The following is a 22022-nucleotide window of genomic DNA, read 5'->3' as shown; positions in this document are numbered from 1 at the left end:
ACATTAACATAATTTTTGGTAACGTGTATTTTTTCAGCTTTTACATTCACACATTGGGCAGATGCTTTATCCAAAGCGACTTGCAATGCATTCAATGTGTAAATTTAACCAGTATGTGTTCCTTGGCATTCGAACCCATAAACTTTGCACTATTACTGTAGGCTACTTATTTTAAAAGTGCTGTGTCGAATTGTTGGGAGGATCTATTGACAGAAATGCAATATAATACACATAACTATGTCTTCAGAGGTGTATCAAGAGCTTACATAATGAAGCGTTATGTTTTTATTACCTTAGAATGAGCTATTTCTATCTACATGTCTCCTTGAATGGAATTCACCGTGTTGTTTCTACAGTAGCCCTAATCGGACAAACGGCTCTACAGAGCGCGTTTTGTAAATACGTTATCTCATTCCGCAAAGAAATGAAAGCGTGACGACATCTTCGTCCTGTGTCAGCCACCGTAGTGCTTCGAAAGGGAGGGTGGAGTGAGCCATTGGTTGCACTTCGCAACCTCACCGCTAGATGCCGCTAAATGTCACACACTGGACTTTTAAACTTTACGCCATTTTAATCCCCCTTCGCTTTAATAATTATAATACAGTGAGAGAATGCTGTTCAAAAAATGTTCAGATGCAGTAGCACGTAACACTGCACATCACTGATGTGATCTGTCAGCTGCATGTTTGTCTTTTCCTCTGGGCGTAGAATCAACAGGAAACAAACTATAACAAACAGGAAGTGGCTGAGAGAACAACATGGCAAAAGCACATTCCTGGGCAGGCACTTCTTTCATGTTCTCCATCATCTCGAGTAACACACCCTTTGCATGCCTGCTATTTACATTATGGATAAGATTACGAATACTGCGGCGTATATGAAGCACAACACAGCCGTTTAAGTTGGGGGAAGTTTATAGATGTGTGTATTTTCTTATTGTCCTATCAGGTTAGTGGTCGTGTAGTGACAGGTCTTGTGAATTTATCTCTCCATCTTTCGTGGGGGTAGAGGAGGGGGTGGGGTGGTGGGGTTTAATTCCAGTGCTGCTAGCGTTAGACCACGCCCCTTACTCTCTCGCATACCATATAAGGCAGAATCAATGCACCTGAGGCAGGTAGACACATAGCTACAGTACTCAGCGCTAGTTCTTTTTTTTTACATTTTGCTGTTTTATAACGTTGCATTCGATTTTAGTCTCACTTCAGTGTTTTGACCTTTTGCCACCAGCAGGACTACTTCAACTGTGTTTTTGTCTTGTTTCAAGCTGTATAAAACCTGTATATGACTCTTTCCTCTGAGAAACACAACAGAAGATATTCTGAGAAATGTCTCAATCTTTTTGTGTCCAAATGGGGACCAATGTTGTTGGTTAAAAATATCTTCTTTTGTGTTCTGCAGAAGAAAGAAAGTCATACAGGTTTGCAATGCGTGAGGATAAAAAATGATGCAAGAACTTTAATTTTTGGCTGAACTGTCCCTCTAACTGTGACCTCACTTGAACTTTGACCTGTTGATTTGTACGCAAAGGAGTTTTGTTTGCTTAATTGACAACAACAGTTGAACATTTGCAATAATCAATCGACATATCTGACTGACAAACATAGACAAATAGAGAAAACAATCTACATCTCTAACCCAGTTTTTCATAACTTGACCCCGTGTTTCATGATATGCTGTGGGTGACTCATGCACATACAGTATCAGACTCTCTCCTTTTCTACCTCCACAGCACGACTCTTAAACTCTACTGCAAAAAGAATCACGGCAGGGCTGCAGGTACGGACAAAGCTTCACATTCCTTTACCCACTGACACCCCCACCAGCACTTTTTTAATTTAAATTTTTTAATATTACAATTTGGGACAAAATAATTCTAATTTTGAGGTAATGTCACAAAACTGCGTATACTGTAGGCCTATATACTAAATGACATAGAAGAGTTCAGAAATCGAATTATTTGTATAAGTTTTATGTCAAAGATTTTTATCCTTCATTATTCATGTATTATTTATATATGAATTTATGCATTGCTTTATTTAACTAATATTTAAGCACATTTTATGGGAAACTGAAATTACATCTCAGCATTTACACTTAGGGGGCTTTAAATGAACAGGGGTGGGCGGGGCGATGTCGAGAAGTTGTCTGCGTTTGGTCACGCCCACACAGCTGATTTAAGAGACAGAGAGGGAGTTTGTCAAGACAAGAGAGGAAACTGCAGAACGCCGATGAGCTGTCCGGAAAATAGCACAAGCTCTAACTGTCTGCGCGTATATTGTCACGTCATCCGTAGGAAACAGTTTGGATAAAGCAGGTCTTTCGAAACAGCGCCTGCGAGAAATCACCAGGTGAGCGAACATTTAAAACACTGTTACGTTCTCTCAGGTGAGCGCGAGGTGCGCACACCTGAATCTGTTCTGCGCAATCAGCCGGTGCGCGCGCGTCTGGTTATGTGATTAAATTCTATTTACTTTGTATATATATTAATAGAAACCACAAATATTTTGGGTTGGATTTGCGAGTTTGAACTGGTTTACGTTGAATCGATTCTTTATGTTGGTTTGTTTAATTATTTATTATTATTTGACTTTACTATTTGACAGAAACTGCGCGAGAAACTTCTTATTCAACAGGTCGACCGTTATCTGTAACATCTCTCTGTTCAGATTATCTGCAAACTGCTTGTCCAACACGCCCAGTCTCAGTTTGTAGAGCAGACTTGTTTGGCTCGGCCCTGAGGAAACGCGTTCAGAGCCTTCAGCTGCTGTTACGCTGAACATTACCACAGTAACAGAGTTGAATAGAAATGATTAGATTTCCAAGCAACGTCTTTTGCACTGGAGCTGTTTTAACTTGCACTTGAGTGCTGGTTTACCATGCGTTGCTGCTGTTGGCATTTGAACTATAGCCTAAGCAAGGATTGAACATCAGCCAAGATTAGGAATGTGCTGGTGGAGGGATAAAATAAGGCATGCTAATGCAGGCGACCAACGAAGACCTGACTGGAGTATTTAAAACGCATATTTTTACATGTATGCATTTGGCTTCTAAATCAGCTTATTCACATTATTTGCCAATTCACCTTAAAATGAAAAATCTTTCATTTATACACCCCCATGGCATACCTGTCAAACCTGTATGACTTCAAAATGGTCTGGCATTGTATTGACAAAAAACCACATTCCTCAAAATATAAAGAATTTGTGTTCAACAGAAGGGTCGTCTTACACAGGTCTTGATAGACATCAGGTGAATCAAGTTTTTATTTTGGGTCGAACTGAATCTTATTTTTTATTTTTTTGCATAATATCCACTTTTTGTCATTTTCCTGTAGCATTCACGTGAAATTCAGAGAACGAGCACAAACACGTTGCCTTGTAAAGTCTTGGGCCAAAACCTGAAGCTCTGGAGGAAGTGTGTCAGCGCGGTGAAGCAACTTTTCAATATCAACACTCCACAAACTATTGGTTCCTTCACGAGCGGCAGTTTGTTCCTCTTCTGCTTTGTCATTGAAATGAATGCACACAGTTTGTGTCTCATAGCCAGATAGTAAACGTGTGCGTGTCACAAGCATTGAATCGCAGGGACAGTATCTGAGCTGTTAATGAACTTGCAGAGAGAGATGACCCTACACTAATCTCCTTACGTCTCTCACACACAATCTCTACAGTAAATCCGTGCTGTTTCCACGCTCTACAGGAGCTACTTTACCTCTTTCACTACACGTCTCGCATTGGGCTCCCGGCTGCTTCTGGGATCCGGTTTCTTCTTTCTGACTGTCTAGGTTAGGAATTGGTGGTTTCAAATGAGTGTTCAGAGTTCATGGGTTGCAAGTACATGCGTAGTGTGAATAGTCAGAGGACTTTCTTTTCCATAAACCCTATAGGTATATTTAGGACACTAGTGTATTTCCCTGAATCGGATTAATTCGAACTGGAAGATGCAATTCAGAAAGCTAGTTTGCCAGAATTTAGAATTTCAAGCGTGATGGCGAAAGCAATGATGTTCTGTAGATTAGTACTATAGAAAACTATTTTAAATTGTACTTTGGACCTTCAAAGGCATTTTGCAAACCAGTGTATGAAATTTAGCGGCATCTAGTGGTGAGGTTGCGAATTGCAACCAATGTCTCACTCCGCCCCTCTCTTTTGAAGCACTGACGCAGAACCAAGATGTCGTCATGTTTTTGTTTCTTTGCCGAAGGAGAAAACATATTTACGAAACTACTCTAAAGAGCGGTTTGTCCGTTTAGGGCTACTGTAGAAACCCACATGGTGAATTACATGTAAGGGGATCCGCGGTGTATGTAGATAGAGATGGCTCATTCTAAAGTAATAAAAACATAACGCTTCATTGTGTAATAAACCTTTGAAGAAATTATGTATATTATATTGCATTTCTGTCAATAGATCCTCCAAAAAAATACACACTGGACCTTTAAAGGTGACATTCCATTCACACAACAAGTCCATCAGCTTTTGAAGATTATCAAGCATCACTGTTGATATTCATATCGTGCATTTTAGCACACTATAATTTTAAAATTTATTTCCTTGTAAAAGGTTTCCCAAGGCTTGAAAAGAAGGAACTTGCATAACTTAAATACAACTTTTATTTGCCCTCTGACTGTTTCTTAACTAATACTGCAATGATTAAACTTTTTTTGAACGTGTAGCACTTGCCATTTATTAGGTCAAATTTTGTTCTTTTTGACCCAAGATGTAAATTTGAGCTTTGATTCTAAGCCCTGGAGTCTTGAGCAAGGTGTGGCAGATAATGATATTTCTCTTTGTCCAAACTTGTTGAGGAATGACTCCTTCAGAGCAGATGTGCTTTCCACTTCAAAGGGATTTTGGGTGCATAGAAAGATTGGACCCCCCAGATTTTTCCTGGGCTCCTCCAAAATATCCAGTTTGCAATTAAAATGTTACAAATTAAATACTTAAAATTAAAAACGTATTTGTATTATCTATTAAATAATGGTGTGTCAATAAATAACAGAAAAATGTAAAAATTATGCATGAGCTATTATATATCTGCCCAACCAGAATATGTGATTTCCCCCCAGTCAGAGTACCGGGCCTGATATGACTCTTTCTTCTGTGGAACACAAAATATATTTTGAGAAATGTCTCTGTGGTTTTGTGCCTATACAATAGAAGTCAATGGGGGTCCAGTGTGGTTTGGTGCCCAACATTCTTCAAAATATCATCGTTTGTGTTCTGCGGAAGAAAGTCATACAAATTTTAAAAGATATGTGGGTGATAAAATGATGACATGTCTATTTTTTGGTGAACTGTCCCTTTAATTCTCAAATCCTCTTTCTATTACGTTAGTCCTATCAGATGTCTAAATATTAACGTTTACTTTCTCTCTTGCACGTAGCCAAAATGTCAGACGCAGAGAGGTTCCTCTATGGTGACCGCAACACCATCAATGACCCTCTGGCTCAGGCCGACTGGTCTTCCAAGAAGCTGGTTTGGGTTCCCTCTGAGAAGCTTGGCTTCGAGGCTGGCTCCATCAAAGAGGAGACTGGAGACGAGTGTCTCGTGGAGCTCGTCGACTCCGGCAAGAAGATCAAGGTGAATAAAGATGACATCCAGAAGATGAACCCACCCAAATTCAGCAAGGTGGAGGATATGGCCGAGCTCACCTGCCTGAATGAAGCCTCGGTGTTACACAACCTGAGGGAGAGATACTTCTCCGGCCTCATCTATGTAAGTCTGTCTAAAATCTATTCGTTGTGTGTTGGAAATAAATGACCATTATGGGAGTTGAGATGGTTAAATGATAAAAAAGTGATTTAAAAACAAATGTTGTGCACAGAATGCATGTTAAATGCAGTGTAAATTAGACGAGGCCCCACCCAACTTTAGTGACATCATGCACGGAGAAGCATATATGAGAAGTAAAAAAAAATTTGGGAGAGGATTTTATGATGAGGAACAGTGATGTTATCAAATACTTGTTTATTTCCGCCAGAGATATTTTCAGTTCCACATTGTAAAGTTGAGTTGTTAAGAAAAGTGATTGTCGATTCTGCTTCTGGGGATCCACAGCACTGTTTATATTATAACAGAGACCCATTTAGATGGATGTGGATGTTTACATTTTAAATCTATCCATACACATCTGTTCCTAACATATACAGCTGCGGAAAAAATGAAGAGACCAAGTTAAAATTATTTTCAGTTTTTTATTTACTATTTATAAGTGTGTGTTTAGGTCAAATGAATGTTTTTGTTTTATTTTTTGAACTACCAACAATATTTCTCCCAAATCTCAAATAAAAATATTGTTTCTATTAGCAATTATTTGCAGAAAATGAAAACTGGAGAAACAGGTGAAAATAACAGAAAAAATGCTCTTGATTTTTTCAGAGAGTTCATATTCACTTTTACAACATTAATATTTCTACATGTATTTAGTAAAAGGTGTCTGCTAAATGACTAAATGTAAAAAGTTCAACAATTATTTTATGTGATAACCTGGATTTTTATGACAGTTTTCATTTGTCTTGTCATGCTGTAAGTCTTTCACATTGCTGATGACTTTATCACTCTTGAGGTTTGATTTTGTTGAAATTCAAGAGACACTGAACTGAAATGGCCACAATACATCTAGAAATGCTGATTAAATTAACATTTGGAATGGTCTCTTCATTTTTTCCGTGAGGAAATTGAAAAGTTTGACTTTGTGTCACTGCTATTAATTCAGGAGTATTTGGAACTTGGTTGCTTAGTTAAAGATGAAGTATTACTTAATAGGTATATAAAACCCAGTTTTGCTTTGGCTAAAACTTTCATTGTTCAAAAACCATTGTTTCAGACATACTCCGGTCTCTTCTGTGTGGTGATAAACCCATACAAGCATCTGCCCATCTACACCGAAGAGATTGTAGAGATGTACAAAGGCAAGAAGAGGCACGAGATGCCACCTCATATCTATGCCATTACAGACACGGCCTACAGGAGCATGATGCAGGGTGAGCACATCTTCATTTGTTCATTTTGATTCGGTGCAATGCTAAAATGACGCATGCTAGCTGCCGTCTATCGTAATAGAGTAACATATTCATTCTTCTCTTTCTCGCTTTAGATCGAGAGGATCAGTCCATATTGTGCACGTAAGTTTGGCATTCAGGTGATGACACAACTACTGAAAGAAATTAGCCAAATATTAATGTTTCTGAATTCTTTTTCTTTCACCAGAGGTGAATCGGGTGCAGGAAAAACAGAAAACACCAAGAAAGTCATCCAGTATCTCGCACACGTGGCGTCGTCCTCCAAAACGAAGAAAGATCCAGTGAGTTTCGGAGCTGTTCTCATAGCGTCCTTGTTGTCTAAAGCATTAAAATGTCTAAAAAAACCTCATAATAAGGGTAACGTTATGTCCTGATCCTGTCTCTACCCATAAGGTTCTGTATATTTAAATATGCAAAACTCATCAACCATTCCATTCCATTTTCCCAATTTGTCATAGTGATTGTTGTTTATTTAAACCCTGTGGGATTGATTTGATTCCTCTCACTGTCATTTGAACAAGGAAGTCAGAATTCTGTATATTTCGCATTCCTCTATCAGGTCTGGACCCGTTCTCTGCATCTCCATTAGCAAGAGTATCTAAATACTTGCAGGTTTATGAAAACGTTAAGCTCTTGTAGAGCTTTCTGTTGATGAATGTTCAGTTGTACGGTTGAGCTCGTCTCAAAGGAACAACTCCTTGTGTTTTTGCCTATTTTTGAGATTTTCTTTCTCGTCTCCTAGGGCAGCGTCACCCTGTCACATGTGAGTCCCCCCATTCAACCATACCTTTCTCAACTCTGCATGTTTTCCTTGTCTGGTCATGTGATCGGTCTCATCACAATGGTCTTCTGCAGGTTTAATTATGTGGTGTTGTGTTGCAGTCTCCTCCTAACCGCTTCAGCCAACATTCTAACACTTGTGTGGTGCAGATTTGGGTGCACAAATGGTCTTCACTTTTATTAATCTAGTTAAAATCTGGGATCTGTGTCTATTGCTGGTTTTGGGATTGTTGGGTGTTTTCTAAGCTTATGGTCAATCTATCCCTGCGTTCCATTTCGAAGGGCTCATCGCTATGCCCAAAGCCCTTCAAAGGGTTTACCCTCCGGAGTGAGAGCTTCAAAGGGTTGAAGGGTGTAGGGGACCAAACAACTGTTTCTTGAAGTTCCCTTCTGCATCATCAGCCTGCGCTCATAAGAGGGTGCCATCGGCACACAAAGAATCTGCGCAAGGAATCATGGGAGCCCGAAGTGTCCATCAGTTGTACCCTTTGAAATCCTTCATGCCGAAGGGCCCTTTGAAGTGGCCAGTTCTGAGCACTTCGGTTAAGAACGACCCTTCAATATGGCGGCCAGGATTGTTTTCACTCCGAAGTTCCCTTCGGAGTGTGATATATCCCATTTGAAACGCACTGTATATTTCAGTCTTCTGCCTTTTATGGATTAAATTTATTTTGTCTGCTAGGGGGAGTTGGAGAAACAGTTGCTTCAGGCTAACCCGATTCTGGAGGCCTTTGGCAATGCCAAGACGGTGAAGAACGACAATTCCTCTAGATTTGTAAGTGCACAAATGAAAGTACATTTTGAGTCCTTTGTAAATGTCCCAGGAGACGTTGGTACAAATAAGTGTTTGCTTTCATTTCACAGGGAAAGTTTATCAGGATCAACTTTGATGTGAACGGTTACATCGTCGGAGCCAACATTGAGACATGTATCCTTTTTATTTTGGTGCTGATGTGTGAACGCTGATAATATAAAGTATTCCTGTAGCTAAGCTGGTGGAGCATTGCATAAGTGGTGCGAAGGTCATTGTGTGTGTTTGTCATCAAACCAAACAAAAAATAACTTGAATGCAATGGTTTGTTTAGATCAAAGCGTCTGCTTAATGCATAAATGGAAATGGAAGAAAAGATGTCACATGTGAAAAGCACATTATGAAAGGAAATTTAAAGTGATAGTTCACCCAAAAACATTTACGCACCCTCTAGTCATTTCAAAGCTTTGACTTTCTTCTGCAGAACACGAAAGAAGATATTTTGAAGAAAGTTAGTAACCGAACAGCGCTGGGGTCCAGTTAACAACATTTTTCAAAATATCTTCTTTTGTGTTCTGCGGAAGAAAGAACGTCATACAGGTTTGAAATGACAAGAGGGTGAGTTAATGACAGAATTTTCATTTTTGGTCTCACGGCCTATGTTGTCACCAAATTAGTTTGTTCTTTAACAAGCATGTCTCAGATCTTTTGGAGAAATCACGTGCGATCAGGCAGGCCAAAGATGAGCGGGCCTTTCATATCTTCTATTACATGCTGACTGGAGCGGGAGACAAACTACGCTGTGAGAATGATCCACTTACATTGTTGCATTTTCATGCAGAACAAATTGAACACATTTGAGCTTTTCATATTAACATACAACAAGAAATCAAGTAAATGAAGGCAATCGTCAATATTCTGTCAATAGTCTAATATTCATTTTAAAGGAAAAATGTTTTACTCACCCTCATGCCATCCTCGATGTATACAAGTTTCATTCTACAGCCGGACACAATCTGAATCATTAAAAAAAAACTGGCTCTTCCCAGCTTTGTAAAGCCCCTGTTTTGAAGCTTAAAAGACAATATTTTGACCATGTTTAGATTTTGAGGTCACGTTAGATTCTGAACATGTGTATATATATGAGAAAACTACACACGTAATGGCAGCGTGCCGACTCCATGTCGAATCTCATTGGTTCTTACAAGCTGCCACTACGCATGTAGTTTTCTCGTCTATACATGTCTAACGTGACCTTTTTCCTCTAGCTGGAGATATTTATCAAGTTTAGTCAATGATTTCAACCCTGAACTCTCATGTAGCGGGTTCTTAAAAGATGCAGTCTCAACATCGTAGATTTATGAATTTGAATGTTTGTCCTCTCTTACAGCTGAGCTGTGCTTGGAGGACTACAGTAAGTATCGTTTCCTGTCCAATGGCAATGTCACCATCCCTGGACAACAGGACAGAGAGATTTTTGCAGAAACCATTGATGCCTTCAGGATTATGGGCTTCCCGGATGATGAACAGACAGGTATTGAGACTTAAACAAGACGCTCTCGGTTATTATGGTGTTAAATGTGTCATGGGTTGAAGAGGTTTCCTCGGGTCACAAGGTCCATTGAGGTGTAATGTGTATTGTTTGCTGTCATCTCAGGTCTGTTTAGGGTGGTGTCCGCTGTGCTACAACTGGGAAACATGAGTTTCAAAAAAGAACGTAGCTCAGACCAGGCCTCCATGTCTGATGACACGGGTACAGAAGTTTAGTCGTCATTAATAATTAATTGTTTTTCATTGTTGAGTTTGATCAATCAGATGTAAAAATGCGTCTCTTTAATCAGCTGCTCAGAAGGTGTGCCACCTCTTGGGCATGAATGTGACTGATTTCACCCGTGCCATACTCACGCCACGCATAAAAGTGGGCCGTGATTTCGTACAGAAGGCTCAGACTCAGGAACAGGCCGAGTTTGCCGTGGAAGCTCTGGCCAAAGCCACATATGAAAGGTTGTTCCGCTGGCTGGTTATGCGAATCAACAAAGCTCTAGACAAGACTAAGCGCCAGGGAGCTTCTTTCATTGGAATCCTGGATATCGCTGGATTTGAGATCTTTGAGGTGTTGACGGATGGCTGTAACTAGGTCCTAAAATCTTATTTTGAGTTCCAATAGACCAGATTAACTAAATTCTCAATTGTTCTTCTGTAGCTGAACTCATTTGAGCAGCTCTGCATCAACTACACCAATGAGAAGCTCCAGCAGCTCTTCAACCACACCATGTTCATCCTGGAGCAGGAGGAGTATCAGCGTGAAGGCATCGAGTGGAGCTTCATCGACTTTGGTCTCGACCTGCAGCCTTGTATTGAACTCATTGAAAAGAATGTGGGTTTATTTTTCTTTGCATTTTGTAAAATCCGTTGAGTTCATGGAATATTAAGGAACTGTGCAAAAAAACAGCAAGGAAGGTTTAGTATCTCATTTTTCTTCCCAGGCTGGTCCTCCAGGAATCTTGGCTCTGTTGGACGAAGAATGCTGGTTCCCCAAAGCCACCGTTAAATCATTTGTGGAGAAGGTCGTCCAGGAACTGGGCAACAACCCCAAATTCCAAAAGCCAAAGAAGCTCAAAGATGATGCCGACTTCTGTGTTATTCACTATGCTGGCAAGGTAAGAACCCTTATGTGTTTTGAGACAATTCAGTTCAATTCCCTGTAGAAGTGTTTCATGCATTGGTTTGTCTGGCCCACCACAGGTCGATTACAAGGCAAATGAATGGCTTATGAAAAACATGGACCCTCTAAATGACAATGTGACCACCCTGCTCAACCAGTCGGCAGACAAGTTTGTGTCTGAACTCTGGAGAGATGGTATGTTTGAATGTGTGCAACCAATAGATGTATTAAAATGTTGTTCGTTTTCAAGTATTGCACTTATATCCAATGAGTTTGACGACAATCCACCTGCTACATTGAGCTTTTGTGTGTCAGGCTTTTAGGTCGTCATAGAGTAAACCGAGTCTTCTTATGCCAGTGTGTATTATGCAGGTGGTCTGCTACTGTTCATCCTGGACACTAAAAGACTCCACAGTTCAACTTGAAGGTTCTTCTTAAAAGTCTTTGTGTAATATGGTTTGTTTCTCTTAATCAGTGGACAGAATAGTGGGGTTGGATAAAGTGGCAGGGATGGCCGAATCCATGCATGGAGCCGTCAAGACCCGTAAGGGAATGTTCCGTACTGTAGGACAACTGTACAAGGAGCAGCTGACCAATCTAATGACCACCCTGAGGAACACCAACCCTAACTTTGTCCGATGCATCATTCCCAACCATGAGAAGAAGGTGAGGAGACATTAAATTTGCGTCTTGTCATGACATATTATGTGCTGCCTTTTGGTGTCCTCTCACAATTGTATCCGCTGTATTTTAGGCTGGTAAATTAGTACACCACCTGGTTCTAGATCAGCTCAAGTGCAATGGAGTTCTAGAAGGAATTCGAATTTGTAGGCAAGGGTTTCCCAACCGCATCGTCTTCCAGGAGTTCAGACAAAGGTATGAATCGACAAGATTTCAGGCATAAATGTGCTGTTTGTTTATTAAACAACTTAAAATCATAAATATTTCATATTTCATTCAAGTTAACAGGCTTCTCAGACTGCTCTTTATTTTTCCTCAATGTATTTCAGATATGAGATACTCGCACCAAATGCCATCCCCAAGGGCTTTATGGATGGAAAGCAGGCTTGTGTCCTCATGGTAAGTGGTTGATGCATGATATATTTTTTTTAAGGTTCAAGTTCACACAAATAAGTAGTACTTCATTTTAAGACAGTACATTTTAAAATTGCTTGATGATTTGCACTCGCATTTAAAAAGAAAAGCACAACTTGAATGCATCTCAATGGAGTATAAACTCTTGTCTTTATCAGATCAAGGCTCTGGAACTGGATGCTAACTTGTACCGTATAGGTCAGAGTAAAGTGTTCTTCAGGGCTGGAGTTCTTGCTCACCTGGAAGAGGAAAGAGACATGAAGATCACTGATGTTATCATCACCTTCCAAGCCTGGTGTAGAGGATATGTTGCTAGAAGGTAGAAACCAGTACCAGATTTTGATACAGATTGATGAGTTTGTTCCTTAAGGAAAACGTACTGGTAAAAAAAGCAAGCAAGTAAATAAAATGTAAATGGGTTACTTTCCTAGGACAATGCAGCTTTTGGAAACTGAGAACTGTTAAAAGAAAATGGTCCATCTGGGCAACCATCTTTGCAACCTTTAATGTATAATTTGGTTGAATTTGTCCTGAAATGCTATGTCAGACATCAGGCAGCTGTCCATTTGGTCAATAGCTTTACAGACAGGGATATGAGTGATGGTTCTCATTAGGAAACTGAAAATGGAATTGAGGTGGACTATTAGATGATGATGATAATAATAGCTAGGGTTTATTTGTACGTAGGGCCTTTGCTAAGAGGCAACAGCAGCTGACAGCCATGCGTGTGATCCAGAGAAACTGCGCTGCCTACTTGAAACTCAGGAACTGGCATTGGTGGAGACTCTTTACCAAGGTAGACATCCAAATATATTTCTCATTTCCATCTCTGGGTTCATGCACCTGCGCTTAATAAAAGTTCATCTAAGATTTAAAAGCAATATCTTCAATTCTCTAGGTCAAGCCTTTGCTGCAGGTAACCAGACAGGAAGAGGAAATGATCGCTAAAGAGGAAGAGTTAGTTAAGATGAAGGAGAGACAGCAGGAGACTGTGGATCAGCTAAAAGAGTTTGAGACCAAACAGCAGCAGGTATTTATAGAGCTCACTGGTGATGCCATCATTCCAGGAAAAATTGTTCTGTGTTCATAATTTCAACATCGAACATTTTTCTCCATGACAGTTAAATTCAGAGAAGTTGGCACTTCAAGAGCAGTTGCAGGCAGAGACTGAGCTGTGTCAGGAGGCTGAGGAGATGAGGGATCGTCTCGCCGCACGCCAGCAGGAGCTGGAGGAGGTCCTGCATGACCTGGAGTCACGTCTGGAGGAAGAGGAGGAGAGAGTCGTGCAGTTTCAGACTGAGAGAAAGAAGATGCAGCAGAACATTGGGGTAAGCGATGGAGGGAGATGCAGAGGGTTTTTGTCGAAGTGTGATTTACACCTGGGTAGAGATGGAGTTTGGGAAGCATCATTTGAGCTTAGCTTTTTCTTGAACCAACTGGCTACTTTTTCTGGAAGATGTCACAAGACAACTGAGCCAGATTCTCATTCTTCCTCAGGATTTGGAGCAGCAGTTGGATGAGGAAGAAGCTGCCAGACAGAAACTACAGCTGGAGAAGGTCACCATGGACGCTAAGATGAAAAAGATTGAGGAGGACATCATGGTTCTTGATGACCAGAATGCCAAGCTTTCCAAGGTCTGATAAAAAAAGCTTTTACAAACCTTACTTTGTTGTCTGCTGAAAGGTGTAGTTCAAAAATAAAAATGGTCATTAATTCACCCACTTAAAACTTTTAAAACTTAAAACTTTTTTTTTTCTGTGGACCACAAAAGATATTTTCATAAATGTCTCGGCAATTTTGTGTTCATACAATGAAAGTCAACCGGATCCCAATTTGTTTGATCACCGGCATTCTTCAAAATATCTTGTGCTCTGCAGAATGAAAATGTTAGGTTAACTACACACAACATTGTAAAGGTTCTCTATTCATTCCAAATTTTCTGGACTATTTCATTAAGAACCAATACCAAGCAAACCTTCAACAACTGACTATTAAACTGCTGTAAAAACAATTCATGTTTGTGTATACAGGAGAAAAAACTGCTGGAGGAAAGAATCTCAGAGTTCACCACTAACCTGGCCGAAGAGGAGGAGAAATCCAAGAGTTTGCAGAAACTCAAGAATAAACATGAGGCCATGATCACTGACCTAGAGGGTAAGACCATCCCGAACCATGGAATAATCCAAGTGGAAGTGCAGTCCAAAAACTGCCCCAATATTATGACTTGTTACACAACTAAAGCTTCAGTTCAGATTTCACATTTACACTCTGTCAGATCATCTGAGGAAAGAGGAGAAACTCCGTCAGGAGCTGGAGAAGAACAGGAGGAAGCTGGAGGGTGACTCTACGGAGCTCCATGATCAGATCGCAGAGCTGCAAGCTCAAATCGCAGAGCTCCGAGCTCAACTTGCCAAAAAAGAGGAAGAGCTCCTGGCTGCACTGGCGAGGTGCGTGAACTATTCTTTTTTTTACACATCCAACCATGTCCTAAATCTGAAGGGTTGCATTAAAATTATATGGCTTTAACTAGTTTTAATTTAGCTTAATTACAATAAATCAGAAGGCTAAATTTCAAGCATTCTCCATTTCACCCTGCATCCACCATTTCCTCTCTAGCTCTTTCAGATGATCCTTACTGTTTCTAATTGTAGGATTGAGGAGGAAGCTGCGCTGAAGAATGCTGCCCAGAAGAACATTCGTGAGCTGGAGGCACAGCTCTCAGAGCTGCAGGAAGACCTGGAGCTGGAGAAAGCTGCTCGTGCCAAAGCAGAAAAACACCGCAGGGATCTGGGAGAAGAACTGGAGGCTCTAAAGACTGAACTTGAAGATACTCTGGATTCTACCGCAGCCCAGCAAGAGCTCAGGTTAGCCGTGAGCAAAACTAACAGGACTAGTAAGAATGGAATAATGTCTATTTTTAATGCTTTCGAATGACATGAAAGTCATCAAACCTGTGAAGTTGAAGTGGTGGAACTATGAAGCTTGTTGAACCTCAATGAGACATTGAAGTTCATCATCAAAATGGTCATTTTGCTCTCTCCAGGGCAAAGAGAGAGACCGAGGTATCTCAGCTGAAGAAGACCTTGGAAGATGAGGCCCGTTCACATGAACAGCTCTCGGCTGAAATGCGACAGAAACACAACCAGGCCTTTGAGGAGCTCAATGAACAGCTAGAGCAGTCCAAGAGAGTAAGAACCATTGACCTCTCCTAAAGCATTAATGGTTATCTGTGCTGCTTAAAAAACAACTTGTTGTGTCCCTCAGAATAAGGCATCCGTTGATAAAGCTAAACAGGCTCTGGAGAGCGAACGCAATGAGCTTCAGATCGAACTTAAGACGTTGACGCAAGGTAAAAATGATTCGGAACACCGAAGGAAGAAAGCCGAAGCTCAGCTCCAGGAGTTACAGGTCAAACATGGAGAGAGTGAGAGGCAGCGAGTGGAGCTGGCCGATAAAGTGACCAAGATGCAGGTATTTGAACCAAAAAATGAACATGTTTAACAACATTATCACAAAGAGTTGATGTTTGTGCTTGATATGTTTGCCTTTTCAAACATTCAGGCAGAGATTGAAGCTCTCCACGGCTCCTTGAGCAAAGTGGAAAGCAAATCCATCAAAGCTTCAAAAGATTGTACCACCGTTGAATCTCAGCTCAAAGACACACAGGTACAACATGGTCCTCATGTGCCATTACGTATCATACCACCAAACCCAACAGCTTTGCGAACTAAATTTCTTGTTTTATCTCGGGTTAGGCATTGTTGGAGGAGGAAACCAGGCAAAAGCTTGCGTTCTCTACCCGTCTTCGACAGCTTGAGGATGAGCAGAACAACCTAAAAGAGATGCTGGAGGAGGAAGAGGAGAGTAAGAAGAATGTTGAGAAGCAGCTCCAAACCGCTCAAACTCAGGTGCGTAACCTTGTGTTTTTCCAGGTCTATAACACCTTCGACAGTGCTTTCTCAATCAGCATTCCATGTTTGCTTTTTTTCAGTTGGTAGAGATGAAGAAGAAAGTAGAGCAGGAGTCCCAGACTTTGGATAGCGTAGAGGAAGGGAAGAAGAAACTGCAGAGAGAGGTGGAAAGCCTCGTGCAACAGTTGGAAGAGAGGAACTCGGGCTATGATAAACTGGATAAGACCAAGAACCGTCTACAGCGGGAGCTCGATGATGTCCTGGTAGACCAGGCTCACCTCCGTCAGACTGTTCAGGAACTGGAACGCAAACAGAAGAAGTTTGACCAGGTAGAGTTTTTCTTAACGAGCAGAAATGCGTAGATTTTGAAGGAAACATTGAATGGAAGCTTTGTTGTTGTTTTGTGGTCCTTAAGTTAAACTACCTTGCTTTCTGCAGATGCTTGCTGAGGAGAAGAACATCTCTATGAAGTTTGGCGAAGAGAGGGATCGTGCTGAAGCAGAGGCTCGAGAGAAAGAGACCAGAGCTCTGAATCTGGCCCGAGAGCTGGAGGCCATGACCGACTTGAAAGATGAACTTGAGCGTGCCAACAAGCTGTTCAAAGCTGAAATGGAGGACCTGATGTCATCCAAGGATGACGTTGGAAAGAGTGTATGTAAAACTTGAGCAATATGGCTTGTCAGGCCATCCAAAACCTAGTCAAGATGTCATGGACATCGTTTGTGTATTGTATTTTGTGGAAAGCAATCCCAAAATGCATTGCATAAATCTGCTCCTAGTTGAGTCATCTATTCAGTGTTGCTAATACTTGAACCCACGTTTTTCTTTCTTTAGGTCCATGAGCTTGAGAGAGCCAAGCGTGGATTGGAACAGCAGTTGGTGGAGATGAAGACACAGCTTGAGGAGCTGGAGGATGAGCTGCAGCTCACTGAAGATGCTAAGCTGCGTCTGGAGGTCAACATGCAGGCCATGAAGGCTCAGTTTGAGAGAGATCTCCAAGGCAGAGATGAGCAGGGTGAAGAGAAACGCAAGCAGTTGGTCAAACAAGTATGGGCTCAACTCTTTGACTTCTACAATCATCTAAATTGTTCCCAATTCCCAAATTTAGGTTACATCCTTCATTGGAACTTGATTAACCAGTGAATTTATTCAAGATCAAAACACGGTTTGATGTCTTCCCACTTCCGTTCTCTGATGTTGTGCTAAAATGTGGTTTAGGTGCGTGAGATGGAGGTGGAGCTGGAGGACGAGAGGAAACAGCGGGCGCAGGCCGTATCTGTGCGCAAGAAGCTTGAGCTGGACCTGTCTGAGTTGGCTGCTCAGATCGACGCTGCCAACAAGGCTCGAGATGAAGCCCTCAAACAGCTCAAGAAACTACAGGTACCCATGTACACAAGTCCTGTCAAACACAATAAATGCTTAGATTGATTTATGGATAAGTGACTCATGATACAAGTGATACGCAAGTATTGGACCATCCCAATAGCATTATTAAATCCCATTATGGGTGTTATAATTTACATTTTAAACTTTGGATTCATGCAAAGAAGAGTGCAGGAAAAAATTACATGGAAATTTGAGGCAAGACTTCATTCTGCATCTTCTAAATGTGGCTCTTGTCCCCAATGTGTCTGGAGAATGTACATCAACCACTAGTGTTTATTTTAACATTTGCTCTTGCTTTCACAGGTGCAGATGAAAGACCAAATAAGAGAGTTTGAAGATCTGCGCCTGTCCAGAGACGAGGCCCTTAACCAGGCTAAAGAAAATGAGCGCAAGATTAAAAGCATGGAAGCTGAGGTCATGCAGCTGCACGAGGTGAGTCGTTGTCCTTTTGATGCATAATGTGTGCATCCAAGAGAGCGCTGGGATTAGTTTAATTTTAGAATGATTATTAAGACTGGAATATTTCTAAATGCCTTATCCCACTGTCTCTGTAGGATCTAGCTGCTGCTGATAGAGCAAAGAGACAAATCCAGCAAGAAAGAGATGAACTACAGGATGAGATGAACAGCCAGAATGCCAAGAAGTGAGTCACCCGCTCTTTTTTTTTTTTTCTGATGTGTTGTCTGGTAGGGCATCCTACATACAAATCACCTTGATTTTATCTTGCACATAAAGTGTCCTAAATTGAGGCTTAATTGTTTCCTCCATCAGCTCGATGAGCAGCGACGAGAGGAGGCGATTGGAGGCACGTATTACTCAGCTTGAGGAGGAACTCGAGGAGCAACATCTCAATGTGGAACTGGTCAATGATCGACTGAAGAAAGCAACACTGCAGGTATAGTTGAGATGTATTGGAGATATTTTCATTTCTAATTCACTGTAACTTGGGTAATGGTTTTTTTGATCAAACCTCAGGCTGAACAAGTTGGCGTGGAGCTGTCTGCAGAGCGTGGCAACAGTCAGCGTCTGGAGGGCATGCGCTCACAGCTGGACCGCCAGAACAAAGATTTAAAGCAGAAGCTTCAGGAGTTGGAAGGAGCTGTGAAGAGCAAGTACAAGTCTGCCGTTGCTGCCCTGGAGGCTAAAGTCGCCCAGCTCGAAGAGCAACTGGACATAGAGATAAAGTGAGGGATGATGCTTTTGAAATATGGCATAGTTTAAGAATGATCACTCTCAAACCCTCCAATAACCCTTCAGGATCTTCATTATTAGAGTATTAAGATTTCCTTCCATTTACACGGTTTCTTCACTCCTCAGGGAGAGGCAGCAGTCCACTAAACAAGTGCGCCGTGTCGAGAAGAAACTCAAAGAAGTCTTGCTGCAGGTCGAGGATGAGAGACGCATTTCTGACCAGTACAAAAATGAGGTGGGCCATAGCGGAAACTCAAACATGTTGTGTTCACACTACTGCAAAGAAAAAGGGTGTGACACGGTGGAGGTGATGTTGAGTGGTAAAAATTTGTGTTAACATTCTTCAGAATCTCTCGTTCTGTGAAAGAGAGCAAATGTTTGATTCAATCTTTCAGATTGAGAAGCTAAACACTCGTACGAAGCAGTTGAAGAGGCAGCTGGAGGAGGCAGAAGAGGAGGCGACTCGAGCAAACGCTTCCCGCAGGAAACTGCAAAGAGAGCTGGAAGATGCCTCTGAATCCGCTGATGCAATGAACCGAGAGTTCAGCTCCCTAAAGACCAAACTCAGGTGGGTACTCTGATCGAGTTATAAAATATCACTTATGATACAGCTCTTAATTGTGAAAAAAAGAAAGAAAACTGTTATGCTTGCGTGTCTACTCCAGACGTGGTGATTTCAACGTCAACATACGCCGCACAGTTGGTCGCTCTGGTTTGGAGAGTGATGAGGATATGGACCAGAAGAGCGAAGTGTCAGACACGACTCCCGAGTAATTCACCCAATCCAGTCGGTTTGGTTTCGGCGTATGGCAGCTGAGCCTACAGATATTATTCCTGAGGACCTATTATATGCCTAGCTTACTTCGGTCGAAAAGTTTTGTATGCTTAGCGCAATTGCATGCTAGTGGTGTTCACTGCCGTTTTCAATATTTTAATGGAGGTTTTGAGCCAAACTAGTACTTGCCATAATTTGAGCAATTTTTTCAGAAGTGATATGCATCTTTTTCCTTTCAATGAAACTGGAATAGTTCCGATGGCCTGATCTGTCTACCCTGCTGCCTTACAAATAAATAAATATTGGCTGTTTATGTTTTACATGGGGGACAAATTGATATCCACTTTCAAAAGAAATTGTCAGTTTTTATAACAGGAGGAACTCCCATTTGTAACCTCATTACATTTGTGAAAAATGTTCAAGAATATTATCGACCAAAGAGAGATTGTTGTAGGTTTCTTAATGTTTGAGAGCACTTCAGCACCATTTATGCCTTTTCATAATCGTTTACCATTAATCAACACTTCCACTCAATTTAAAACACTGTTTGCCTTAAGTTTGTAAAATACTGCAAGTGTTTTGCTAAAGTTGTTACTCAGGAAAAATGTTTGCATCACTTGTTATGGCAAAGTTAGTTTGACACTTAGTTTGTTCTTTTTTTTTGTTAACACAAAAAAATCTATAATGATCACACTTTTAGGGGGAGGGTTCTGTAATAAAGCTCTTAATTTAACCTTCAACTTTTGCTCCTTGAAAATGTATTTGCTAATGTGCTTTTTCTTGTTGACCTAAATGTTTTCCCATTTTTGCTTGTAACATTCTGCATACTGAAAACCTGAACATTTTCAGTGCAGTGGCAGTGTTAAGAACTGGCTGTGTATTTGGTATGGCTAAGATTTTTCTTCCTTTTAATGTCACATGCTGTTTCATTGGATCAAATTATTAAAGCTTGGTCTTTTGTACTCTCAATTTTTATGTTTTTTTTAAGCACAGTAGTATTTCATTCACAATAACATTCATTTTGTAATGGGTTCATTTTTTTATATCAGTAGTGTGGTTTCATTAACCCAAGAAACTCATTTAGGCCTGGTTTCACAGACAAGGTTTAAGGCTAGTCCTAGACTGAAATGAATGTTTGACCTGTCTTCACTGAATATAACTTACCCAGAAATATCTTCAAATATATCAGTGCCATTGTTTTATCTCGAGATGCACACCAGGAATGTATTGTTCCAAGGCATTTTTATAAAAGCGACATAAATATCTTAATTCAACTGAGGCATAGTCCTGGCTTAAACTAAGCCTTGTCTGTGAAACCGGGCCTCCGAGTTTAAAATAACCCAGAATATTGGGATTTTTTGGTTTCTCTATGATAAAGTTGTCATTAAAGTAATAGTTCACCCAAAGATGAAAATTCTGTAATCATTTACTCACTTTTGAGTTGTTCCAAATCTGTATAAATGTCTTTGTTCTGATGAACACACAGAAATATATTTGGAAGAATGCTTGCAACCAAACAAATCTTGCCACCCATTGACTCCCATAGTAGGAAAAATTACTTTATTGTATTTTTTGTTCTGTTGAACATTTTGAAGAATGTAGGACAGCAAACAGTTCTGGGGCACTATTGACTATCATTGTATTTTTTCCTACTATGGGAGTCAATGGGGGGCAAAATCTGTCTGGTTATAAGCATTCTTCCAAATATCTTTCTCTGCGTTCATCAGAACAAAGACATTTATACAGATTTGGAACAACACGGAGGTGAATAAATGATGATAGAAATGTCCCTTCAATGTTTCAAGATACCTTGGCCCCAGTTGAAAACATTTTTAAAAAGAATACATGTTTACCAGGGACCCACAAACATGAATTGAAATTGTGTAAAAGCACACAAAAAGTGCATTAAAATAAGTTACAGCTAAAGGAAGATCAATATATTTTAGACAACTAGAATAGTTTATTGGTTGGTGCGGTCATATTGGGTAATATTTTGTAAGCGAGGTCCTCAAGAACAGTGAAGGCTGCCAAATGAATAAATGTAATGTAAATGTAAATGAAGGCTATTAGAATGAACCGAATTCTGAGTAAGTATAATTAAAATTATTTTATAAATATAATAAAGTGTAAAAGAGATTTCATTCGTTTCTATTAAATTCACAATTCCTTACATCCTTTATAAATTAAGGATGACGGTGCTTAAACCTTCCTTTAGAAGTATTTGCATCCGTGTTCCAGTGGGGGGCATCTAAAGTCTGTACGGGAGCGCGTGCTGTATCGGGTGGCACCGCTAGAATAATCGGGCTAAAACCGGTTCTTACCCGTTGCTGAGAAAACGCAGAGAGCGGTTACGCAAAGAAAACGGGTAACGTCAAACTCGCGTGACATGATACTAAGCAGATGATCGATGACATCAAGGTATCGCGAGAATAACTAGAAAGCT

General features: G+C 40.6%; 1 protein-coding gene and 1 non-coding gene across 2 annotated transcripts; both read left to right on the top strand.

Moving 5' to 3' along the window:
* The first annotated feature begins 2188 nt into the window (after positions 1-2188).
* Positions 2189-20548, top strand: myh9a (myosin, heavy chain 9a, non-muscle). The gene is made up of 41 exons (XM_057337069.1): positions 2189-2348; positions 5386-5717; positions 6829-6985; positions 7099-7126; positions 7212-7305; positions 7767-7787; positions 8487-8579; positions 8669-8732; positions 9259-9357; positions 9946-10089; positions 10213-10308; positions 10397-10668; positions 10759-10932; positions 11042-11215; positions 11301-11415; positions 11696-11886; positions 11975-12096; positions 12231-12300; positions 12474-12634; positions 13003-13111; positions 13214-13345; positions 13437-13643; positions 13813-13950; positions 14347-14470; positions 14592-14763; positions 14968-15180; positions 15360-15504; positions 15581-15787; positions 15878-15982; positions 16072-16224; positions 16308-16556; positions 16666-16878; positions 17062-17274; positions 17446-17607; positions 17917-18045; positions 18168-18256; positions 18385-18508; positions 18589-18797; positions 18931-19039; positions 19200-19372; positions 19470-20548. Exons 2-41 carry the CDS (start codon positions 5391-5393, stop codon positions 19576-19578), a joined length of 5886 nt encoding a protein of 1961 aa, XP_057193052.1. The 5' UTR covers positions 2189-2348; positions 5386-5390; the 3' UTR covers positions 19579-20548.
* On the top strand, positions 11495-11637 carry LOC130557395 (small nucleolar RNA SNORA79). The gene has a single exon (XR_008963300.1). It is a non-coding gene; the product is annotated as a small nucleolar RNA SNORA79 (small nucleolar RNA).
* Positions 20549-22022: the final 1474 nt, after the last annotated feature.

Source organism: Triplophysa rosa, linkage group LG7, assembly GCF_024868665.1.
Source record: "Triplophysa rosa linkage group LG7, Trosa_1v2, whole genome shotgun sequence".
Classification (NCBI taxonomy): Eukaryota; Metazoa; Chordata; class Actinopteri; order Cypriniformes; family Nemacheilidae; genus Triplophysa; species Triplophysa rosa.
The sequence above is the reverse complement of the archived record's forward strand: the minus strand, read 5'-3'. Positions and strand labels throughout refer to the sequence as shown.